Genomic DNA, 12,310 nt, shown 5'->3' with positions numbered 1-12,310 from the left:
TGTGAGCTGTCTTACCACCCCTGTGTAAGATAGAGATATCTTTTCCCTAGCAACCGCGAGATATCCCTGTGAAGTATGGGAGAAAAAGTGGTCTTTTGTGTCATTTGACCTGTTGTCATCATACAATAAGGACATGTTACCTTTTATCATAACATGTTGTCTTTCAAGACAGGTACTCTGTCATTTCAGCTGGTCTCTCAAGACAGTTACTCTGTCATTTCAGCTGGTCTCTCAAGACAGTTACTCTGTCATTTCAGCTGGTCTCTCAAGACAGTTACTCTGTCATTTCAGCTGGTCTCTCAAGACAGTTACTCTGTCATTTCAGCTGGTCTCTCAAGACAGTTACTCTGTCATTTCAGCTAGTCTCTCAAGACAGTTACTTTGTCATTTCAGCTGGTCTCTCAAGACAGTTACTCTGTCATTTCAGCTGGTCTCTCAAGACAGGTACTCTGTCATTTCAGCTGGTCTCTCAAGACAGTTACTCTGTCATTTCAGCTGGTCTCTCAAGACAGTTACTCTGTCATTTCAGCTGTCTCTCAGTCTCTCAAGACAGTTACTCTGTCATTTCAGCTGTTCTAACAGGTCTGGTCTCCTTTGACAGGCGCTCTTTCGTTTCAGGTGGTCTCTCAAGACAGGTATTCTGTTGTTTGCTTGTAAAGGGAGTTGATCTGAAGCAAAATATTTCGATAATAATAATATAATCTAAAGAGTATTTGTACTACAGCTAAAATACAACCTTCGGTGATAAATGTAAGCCCTAGTATATGTTATGACATGATATGCATACATAAATGTAAATCAGTCTGTCCAGTAAAGGTTATCAGATTAGACAGGTTTTCCTGGAATAACAGGTAATGTATGTGGTGTACTTAGAACAAGGGATTGTAGAGAGGTAGAGCCAGAATATTATTGGTGATCACAGCTACACTTCCTCATGGCCATGCTGGAATCAAAAAAGTCTAATAATCTACAATAAGGTCAGAGTGGTAATTAGGACAGAACATTGGTTTTTCTCTGTGATGGAAGTCCCTTAGGATATGGTGGAAGTGTCATAAACCTCTACCCAGACCTCCTTATAGTGTTCTACCAAATCTGTTACCATGACAACCATAATAGACCTCAATTTTTGATAATCAATCAAGATATATACTACAAAACAACATTTTAAGACGGTTTTGTTAGTAGCTTCTATAAGATGTACTTCCTTCCCTTTCAGTGCATGTGTGTTCCTGTCGGTCTGTTTTTTTTTATGCATGCTATTTCAATTTTCAGCAGAATATCATCAAATGTTTAGTTAATCAGCTTCCTTCATTTATTGCATGTTAACACAAAACAATCACCAATACCAGCCTATCATCTCTATATTGTGCAAGGAGTTGAGGATCACAGGGATGGGGGGGGGATAGATTGGCTATCCCCCACCCACCAGGGCTCCAAGATCATAAAATAGTCTCAGACTTGAGATTTTGCTTGGCCAATCAAAAATTATGAAACATTTGTAACGTCACCTGGGATTGGCTAAGTCTACACTTAGACTGTTTTAGACATAAGATTGTTTCATGATCTTGGAGCCGGAAGTCTTTTTATAAAAAGTTCTCAGCAGAGTTCAAAGTAAACACTGTATTATCTCCCCTTAGTTTGAAACAGACATATCACTAAGACAAAAAAAATATCCGGCAACATTTCAGTGGTTATTGTAATACTTCAGAGACTGGTGGCCAGTCTAGGTTTGGATGGGAATAGGCTGGCCATTAGACCTGGGGTCTTTTATAAGAATTTCTGAGCTGAACTGTTGATTATTTCCCCCTAGTTTTATACTAAATTTTGACTTGTCGTTGTATTCAACATCATTGTGGAGTATGGTATTAGAAAAAGTTAGCCATATTTTAACACTTTCTATACTCATAGCAGAATAATCTATCACATTAAAATCATGTCTTTTTTCATTTGATACGCATTATTACATTGTGATTCACATGTGAAGGACTCAAGTTCATGTAATTATGCCGATGTAATAATAGCATCATACAGTTGTAAACATTATATATATTGTTAAATCCATAAGTCTGGGAGGGGTGCTTACTGGGTAAGAGATGATGATAATTATGGTGAACACGGTATACCAATTAGGAACGAGTTAGGAGCCACGGGTGACATTATATGGTGCATACGTTACATGTTAATAATTACAGCCCATACACAGGTAATTATTCCATTTCGATGACCTGGTATAAATACATCTACAATCTCATACAATAATGGAATATATTACATGATTTTCTCTTGTGTTCCAGGACTCTGCACGGAAGCGGGAAGCGTTTATGGAACTGTTGGCCAAACGCTACCCCCAATATCGTGACAAAATCAGTGGTACGGCCAGTGAGGAGGGTTTTCCTATCGGGGTGAGTATAAAAAGAAAAATTGGAATGAAACGGCACCATTTAAGTGTGTGGTTCTATGGAATTGAGTTTCAGTATCTGTGAATAAAATGCGTTTTCATTGAACTTAAAGTAGTTTGGAAGGGTGAAATAGTATCGTGTGGAAATCAATATAATAAAGAGTAGCCATGAGAAGATTTATTAACAGTTATATTTTCATCAGAATTAATGAAAACCAATGTAGAGAAAGGAACTGCAATAGTAGAAAATACTTCAAGTAATAAAATATATTGATAGAAAATGGTGCTTTTGTGTGTCTTTATATCAGTGACCTTATGAAGCAACACTATTACCATGTTAAATTGTGTAGGCAAGAAGAACAGAAATTCAGTAGGTTTTATATATATAGTTTAGATATAAAAATAAATGAGAAGAAAGCCTCTCAGGTTAAGGGACTAATGTACGTCCCTTGTTTTGTGTGGCTATACCCACACTACCTGGAGTTCCTGATTTAGACATTACATTAGGGATCTGTCTCCCATTAAGGGACCATTATTACCCCGGACACCATATGTTGACAGGTTGGCTATGTTAGCTTATGACAATAAAAACTCCCTCTCAATGATAATGATTGTGGCCCCACAGCCCTACACCTCCGTCTGACCTCTCTCATGGGGCTGATTGTGAAGGTTGATTTATCAAGGTTATTTAAGTTATTCAATATCCTGTAATTATAGAATTCTAAGAGGACCTCTTAAGGGTTGTTCTCTTATTTCTCAGATTGTGTTGTATACTGATACTGGAATAACTGCTACATATCAATGAATCCATAATGGATGTGTAATGTTGACTTTAGTCAAATTTGTAAACATTCACTGACGTTTACTGTTTATGGTTTTCTAATTTGGGCATGAGTCATCAATAACTGAGTATATACCAGCATTTGATATTATACTTTCATGAATATAAACTTTATATTGGTGAGATACCTGAACACAGGTAAACACAGTCACAGGTGTACGATTCTAAATTAAAAATTGATACGGAAGTCAAGTCCACCTTGTTATAACCAAATCAAAGTTTTAATTATTAATCTTAATTTGCTGTTTCCTTTTGCTGTTGCACCCCTTGATTTAATTGGACTGATCCACTCTAGCTTTACTTTAACCTGAGATGAGTTGATTGTATCTCCTTATTAGGGGTGATCAGGTTTACTGGTAATCATGTTTGTGAGTTTGTATTGAGTATTATCAGACTTTGAAGCCCAATTATGTACGATCTTTTCCTAATTAATTGAAGTGATATAGACATGGATATGATAACATGTCACACCGTCAAGGCTGTATAATGCCTGGTAAATATCGTAGATATGTGAAAACCACTTGTAAATAAATGGTTTACCTATTGTGTACATACATATATACTTAATTCTTACCTGTCGAAAATATTGAAACTTGATGATGAGAAATTGTGAGGTTTTGATTACAGTTAATCATGGTGACTAATCCCCTAACTTCAGTGTAATCCAGACAGCTGGACGGGAACATTTATACGCTGGAGGAAATTACACCATGTACGATTATGTTGCAATGGGTACAATCGAATTGACATAGTCTAGAAGTGTTATGTCATACCTGTCTCTTAATCACCTGTGTGTATCTCGTTTGTCAAGGTGTTTTGTTTATATATATAACATTGTATTAAACATCTAATACGTCGGAATATTGAGGGGATCATACTTTACAATATTTATAACCATTTAATCGTGTTAATTTAAGGTATAAGTATAACATTAAGATGATGGTGCACCAATTAAATCAGTATAATTTTACCTACGTCAGCATCGATGGAGCATTCAGCCCCAGGTGGTATGAATAATCATTGATACTTTGCCGAAGGTAAATTTGCTGATTGCCTTCACGCTGGGAAAGTCAGTTGTTGATAGAATCACTGAAGCAGAAAAATACAACAGAGTTTATTGAACACACTGTTAAAGTCCCTAAATAATAGGGAGTTTGAAGGTTTGGTGGGGACTGAGTTCTTTATTCACACAAGCAGACACATCAAACAACATTTATTTGTTATGGTATATAGACCAACTGTGTTAATAAGCTTCTATGGTTAACACCTCCACAGACTGGCAGTAGGGGCCAAGGACAACGGAAAGGGCAGGCATCCCTGGCTCAGCTCAGACGGATAATTTACTGTAATTGAAAATGTGTTGTCTGTTGCATGGCACCTGTTTGGTAGTAATTACAGGCAGGGTGTAAGTACAGTAACCCTAACTCAGACTTTATAGGACAGTGTGTCAACTTGTGGAACAATGGATATGGATGTATCGGAAACGGACGACATCTCTTCGTCAATGTGATAGGGTATTGATCCCTATATAGAAACACAGGTGATAAGGCGGTGTAGATTTCCAGACTGGACCAGTTAAAGTAGCTATTGCTTAAGTCACTATGGACTTTGATAAAACAATGGAGATATTGTTTTCCAGAAGTTTGGGCTCGTATATCCAAATGTGATTGTTCTAATTGATGGTCATCATACAATTTACTCAAATTGTTGGTGAACAATGGATTAAAGCAGAAAGTGTTTTCGAAGGAACACAATCGGATTGTGATTTTGTTGGAGTGTCAGATGTACTATAAAGACCTTAAGGTGTAGTGAAATGTTATAGACTTCAATTTACTTCAACAAAGTCTGGATTTAAGTATAGGTGTAAATTGTTTCTGGTCTGGAAACAGGACTTAATCTGTGGCTGGTAATGCATTTCTCTTGAATCTACAAGAAGTTTTGATCAAGTCCCCAGGACTTCTGCTAAATCCGACCTTGAGTTACATCACATGAAATTCAGGTTTTACCTGTATTGTGGTGCACTATGATAACAGAGGAATGTAATCTTGTCAGAATTTTGATGGAATAGTGTTTTATTACATGTTGAGCGTGGCTATCTTGTGTAAATCACGATTTGCTGTCTTGGATGCGTAAAACCTGTGAAATAAAAATCTTCACTTGCCTCATAAAAAGGCATCATATTTAGCCATGTGCTGTGTACTATCTAAGGTACACATGACACCTTCGGATAGCAACAGTCTGAAGCTAGTCCTACCGGGGATGATTTGAAAGCAGACGACATTAAACAAATTAGCTCTTCACAAAATTGAAAGGAATCATTTTAAATGAAAGGATTTAGATAGGAAATCTATTCAATTTAAAAATACCAGAAATTGACTTTCTTTCTTAAAAATAAGGAAACAGTCTTTATTTCTAGGGCTACTGCAGAACGTAAATTTATCTTCAAGCAGACGCTTACATTCTAGAAATTGTACAACTAAATATCAGGATTTATATGAAACAAGACATGAAGCAATTGTTTAATATTCAAGTGACATAGAATGTGAACAATGAATGGTGAAAGGAGTCTATAAAATCTATAACTAGGAGACATTCAGAATTCTAAGACTACTGTCTATTGGACATTTTATATCAACTGATATTGTCATTGGAGCATCAAGATTTGATATAAAAATAAATCTGTTGTATATAATCATCTGGATGACACACTAAAGGTGAAATATAAATGGTGTTGTTTATGAACCTCAGACCACATAATGCCTTTCAGTAGGGCTTGAAAGGAGTTGGACAACATTTGTGATTGCCAAAAAAAACAAAAAAACTTGGCCAGTGATTCACAAATTGATAACACTATAAAAGTGGCAGTTGTGCTTTCAATTTTCAAACAGAAGTCTGTACTCCACAGTGTATCGGCCTGTGACATAAAGCAGACGGCACACACTGGGACCTTTTTCATCTACTACAATAAGGGAGTCTAATGTTTTATCAGTTCATTGATTAATAGACGTAACCTTGCCCTTGTGAGGTATACACATGTATGGTTTACCAGTAAGGTTATGAGTACGTGCAAACAGGATATATGCTTGTGTTTAAAGGTGTAATAGTAGGTGCAGGCCCGATTCAGGCAGCGTGTGGAGTACAATTCGGCCAGAAGTAGGCAATATGGTTTTTACCAGGATTTTATCTTCATTGACGCAGTGGGTCTCTTTATGAGGATTACAAATTAATAGGGAGATATATATCCTACTATAGATATATATCCTACTATAGTGTGTGTGGAGGCTACTAGTAAAAGGAATCTCGGATGTGGAGGCTACTACTAAAAACAACAGAAGCAACAATAGTGTAACAGGGAAAATGAATGCAACAGAGAAAGTGATCTGGCGTCATCATAACAACCAGGTATATATATATATTGATTGATTGTGAGAGTTTACCTATATATACAATAAAGTAAACATCATACACAATTTGAAAATTAAGTTAAAGATTGTCATAATTTATATCGTATATATATTTTTTAATACAGAAAGCAAATAATTTTATATTTTGAATGAATAAAAATTTGGATTTTTTTGCACGAGTTTCAGGTATTATGAGTGTTTGAAGTGAAAGTGTGGAAAGTGACAGTGTATATTTATATATACATACTGATCAATAACATAGTGAAATCAAGGTATTATACAGTGGTGTCGTATGACATAATCATGGTATTATACAGTGGTAACATATTACTCGTGTCGTATGACATAATCATGGTATTACACAGTGGTAACATATTACTCGTGTCGTATGACATAATCATGGTATTACACAGTGGTAACATATTACTCGTGTCGTATGAATAATCATGGTATATACACATGGTAACATATTACTCGTGTCGTATGATATAATCATGGTATTATACAGTGGTAACATATTACTCGTGTCGTATGACATAATCATGGTATTATACAGTGGTAACATATTACTCGTGTCGTATGACATAATCATGGTATTATACAGTGGTAACATATTACTCGTGTCGTATGACATAAATCATGGTATTACACAGTGGTAACATATTACACTCGTGTCGTATGACATAATCATGGTATTATACAGTGGTAACATATTACTCGTGTCGTATGACATAATCATGGTATTACACAGTGGTAACATATTACTCGTGTCGTATGACATAATCATGGTATTACACAGTGGTAACATATTACTCGTGTCGTATGACATAATCATGGTATTACACAGTGGTAACATATTACTCGTGTCGTATGACATAATCATGGTATTATACAGTGGTAACATATTACTCGTGTCGTATGATATAATCATGGTATTATACAGTGGTAACATATTACTCATGTCGTATGACATAATCATGGTATTATACAGTGGTAACATATTACTCGTGTCGTATGACATAATCATGGTATTACACAGTGGTAACATATTACTCGTGTCGTATGACATAATCATGGTATTACACAGTGGTAACATATTACTCGTGTCGTATGACATAATCATGGTATTACACAGTGGTAACATATTACTCGTGTCGTATGACATAATCATGGTATTATACAGTGGTAACATATTACTCGTGTCGTATGACATAATCATGGTATTATACAGTGGTAACATATTACTCGTGTCGTATGATATAATCATGGTATTATACAGTGGTAACATATTACTCGTGTCGTATGACATAATCATGGTATTACACAGTGGTAACATATTACTCGTGTCGTATGACATAATCATGGTATTATACAGTGGTAACATATTACTCGTGTCGTATGACATAATCATGGTATTATACAGTGGTAACATATTACTCGTGTCGTATGACATAATCATGGTATTACACAGTGGTAACATATTACTCGTGTCGTATGACATAATCATGGTATTATACAGTGGTAACATATTACTCGTGTCGTATGACATAATCATGGTATTATACAGTGGTAACATATTACTCGTGTCGTATGACATAATCATGGTATTATACAGTGGTAACATATTACTCGTGTCGTATGATATAATCATGGTATTATACAGTGGTAACATATTACTCGTGTCGTATGACATAATCATGGTATTATACAGTGGTAACATATTACTCGTGTCGTATGACATAATCATGGTATTACACAGTGGTAACATATTACTCGTGTCGTATGACATAATCATGGTATTACACAGTGGTAACATATTACTCATGTCGTATGACATAATCATGGTATTACACAGTGGTAACATATTACTCGTGTCGTATGACATAATCATGGTATTATACAGTGGTAACATATTACTCGTGTCGTATGACATAATCATGGTATTATACAGTGGTAACATATTACTCGTGTCGTATGGTATATAAATCATGGTATTATTACACAGTGGTAACATATTACTCGTGTCGTATGACATAATCATGGTATTATACAGTGGTAACATATTACTCGTGTCGTATGACATAATCATGGTATTATACAGTGGTAACATATTACTCGTGTCGTATGACATAATCATGGTATTACACAGTGGTAACATATTACTCGTGTCGTATGACATAATCATGGTATTATACAGTGGTAACATATTACTCGTGTCGTATGACATAATCATGGTATTATACAGTGGTAACATATTACTCATGTCGTATGACATAATCATGGTATTACACAGTGGTAACATATTACTCGTGTCGTATGACATAATCATGGTATTATACAGTGGTAACATATTACTCGTGTCGTATGACATAATCATGGTATTATACAGTGGTAACATATTACTCGTGTCGTATGACATAATCATGGTATTACACAGTGGTAACATATTACTCGTGTCGTATGACATAATCATGGTATTACACAGTGGTAACATATTACTCGTGTCGTATGACATAATCATGGTATTATACAGTGGTAACATATTACTCATGTCGTATGACATAATCATGGTATTACACAGTGGTAACATATTACTCGTGTCGTATGACATAATCATGGTATTACACAGTGGTAACATATTACTCGTGTCGTATGACATAATCATGGTATTACACAGTGGTAACATATTACTCGTGTCGTATGACATAATCATGGTATTACAGTGGTAACATATTACTGTGTCGTATGACATAATCATGGTATTATACAGTGGTAACATATTACTCTGTCGTATGACATAATCGGTATTATACAGTGGTAACATATTATCATGTCGTATGAATAATTATCACAGTGGTAACATATTACTCGTGTCGTATGACATAATCATGGTATTACACAGTGGTAACATATTACTCGTGTCGTATGACATAATCATGGTATTACACAGTGGTAACATATTACTCGTGTCGTATGACATAATCATGGTATTAACAGTGGTAACATATTACTCGTGTCGTATGACATAATCATGGTATTATACAGTGGTAACATATTACTCGTGTCGTATGACATAATCATGGTATTATACAGTGGTAACATATTACTCGTGTCGTATGACATAATCATGGTATTACACAGTGGTAACATATTACTCGTGTCGTATGACATAATCATGGTATTATACAGTGGTAACATATTACTCGTGTCGTATGACATAATCATGGTATTATACAGTGGTAACATATTACTCGTGTCGTATGACATAATCATGGTATTACACAGTGGTAACATATTACTCGTGTCGTATGACATAATCATGGTATTATACAGTGGTAACATATTACTCATGTCGTATGACATAATCATGGTATTATACAGTGGTAACATATTACTCGTGTCGTATGACATAATCATGGTATTATACAGTGGTAACATATTACTCGTGTGTCGTATGACATAATCATGGTATTATACAGTGGTAACATATTACTCGTGTCGTATGACATAATCATGGTATTAATACAGTGGTAACATATTACTCATGTCGTATGACATAATCATGGTATAACAGTGACATATTATCATGTCGTATGACATAATCATGGTATTACACAGTGGTAACATATTACTCGTGTCGTATGACATAATCATGGTATTACACAGTGGTAACATATTACTCGTGTCGTATGACATAATCATGGATTACAGTGGTATTATTACTCTGTCATGACATAATCAAGGTAATACAGTGGTAACATATTACTCGTGTCGTATGACATAATCATGGTATTATACAGTGGTAACATATTACTCATGTCGTATGACATAATCATGGTATTACACAGTGGTAACATATTACTCGTGTCGTATGACATAATCATGGTATTACACAGTGGTAACATATTACTCGTGTGTCGTATGACATAATCATGGTATTACACAGTGGTAACATATTACTCGTGTCGTATGACATAATCATGGTATTACACAGTGGTAACATATTACTCGTGTCGTATGACATAATCATGGTATTATACACAGTGGTAACATATTACTCGTGTCGTATGACATAATCATGGTATTACACAGTGGTAACATATTACTCGTGTCGTATGACATAATCATGGTATTACACAGTGGTAACATATTACTCGTGTCGTATGACATAATCATGGTATTACACAGTGGTAACATATTACTCGTGTCGTATGACATAATCATGGTATTACACAGTGGTAACATATTACTCGTGTCGTATGACATAATCATGGTATTATACAGTGGTAACATATTACTCGTGTCGTATGACATAATCATGGTATTACTAACATATTACATCATGGTACATATTACTCGTGTCGTATGACATAATCATGGTATTACACAGTGGTAACATATTACTCGTGTCGTATGACATAATCATGGTATTACACAGTGGTAACATATTACTCGTGTCGTATGACATAATCATGGTATTACACAGTGGTAACATATTACTCTGTTATGACATAATCATGTACGTTTTCGTACATAATCATGGTAAACAGTATTTACTCGTGTTGTATGACATTAATCATGGTAACATATTACTCATATTACTCGTGTGTGACATAATCATGGTATTACACAGTGGTAACATATTACTCGTGTCGTATGACATAATCATGGTATAATATCAGGTATTATTACTCAGTCGGTAATAATATATTACTCGTGTCGTATGACATAATCATGGTATTACACAGTGGTAACATATTACTATGTCGTATGACATAATCATGTGTCGTATACAGTGACATATTACTCGTGTCGTATGACATAATCATGGTATTACAGTGGTAACATATTACTCGTGTCGTATGATATAATCATGGTATTATACAGTATAATATATTACTCGTGTCGTATGACATAATAATGGTATTACACAATGGTAACATATTACTCCGTGTCGTATGACATAATCATGGTATTACACAGTGGTAACATATTACTCATGTCGTATGACATTATACAAATGTCACCTAGCTGGCAGGTTTTGTAGTTCAATAAGCAGGCGTCAGAAATATAATGCTGAAGAAAAATCTTCAATTGAAGCTGGTTGAACAATAGTGCATTGTTCTAACATCCTTATTTTGATTCAATGAAATCTAGCTAGCTTCGTCTTCCAGGAAATATTTTTTTAGTTGTCTTGTATTATGTAAAATCTTTGATTCTATACTGAGACTTTGGACTAGAATTCTAGGGCATTACTATTCTGTGTTCTACACTAGATATCACATTATAAATCCAAATTAGTCATTGCATGGTATTATCCCTATAAAAAGGCAGATTCAGAATTCAAATGTTTTCCATTTTTAAAACATGACTAAATTATTTTAGACTTTGTTTGGTAAAGGAAAAGCTGACTATTCCTGAGCCCCTGGTCTCACACATAAACTGACTCAAGTGTTCTTAAATACCTTTGTATGGTAAAGGAAAAGCTGACTTTTCCTGAGCCCCTGGTCTCACAGATACATTCTTAAATGTCCATTTGTATGGTAAAGGAAAAGCTGACTTTTCCTGAGCCCCTGGTCTCACAGATACATTCTTAAATGTCCTTTGTTTGGTAAAGGAAAAGCTGACTTTTCCTGAGCCCCTGGTCTCACAGATACATTCTTAAAT

The 12,310-nt window shown here is 35.1% G+C and overlaps 1 protein-coding gene across 13 annotated transcripts in view; it reads left to right on the top strand.

Annotated features, from left to right (window-relative positions):
- Positions 1 to 12,310, top strand: part of LOC138314620 (SRC kinase signaling inhibitor 1-like) — a 166,842-nt gene that overhangs the window by 120,420 nt on the left and 34,112 nt on the right. For 11 of the 13 annotated variants that reach the window (XM_069255042.1, XM_069255043.1, XM_069255038.1 and 8 more), the window contains one exon: positions 2,295 to 2,402. The exons of 1 other annotated variant lie outside the window; for it this stretch is intronic. In XM_069255042.1, coding sequence (XP_069111143.1) covers positions 2,295 to 2,402 — 108 coding nt within the window. Of the gene's footprint in view, positions 1 to 2,294; positions 2,403 to 5,318; positions 6,521 to 6,551; positions 6,642 to 12,310 lie in introns of those variants that run through there. One more of the 13 variants, XM_069255049.1, reaches the window with a different exon arrangement.

This window comes from Argopecten irradians, chromosome 2 (genome assembly GCF_041381155.1).
Source record: "Argopecten irradians isolate NY chromosome 2, Ai_NY, whole genome shotgun sequence".
Taxonomy (NCBI): Eukaryota; Metazoa; Mollusca; class Bivalvia; order Pectinida; family Pectinidae; genus Argopecten; species Argopecten irradians.
This window is presented reverse-complemented; position numbering and strand designations above follow the sequence as displayed.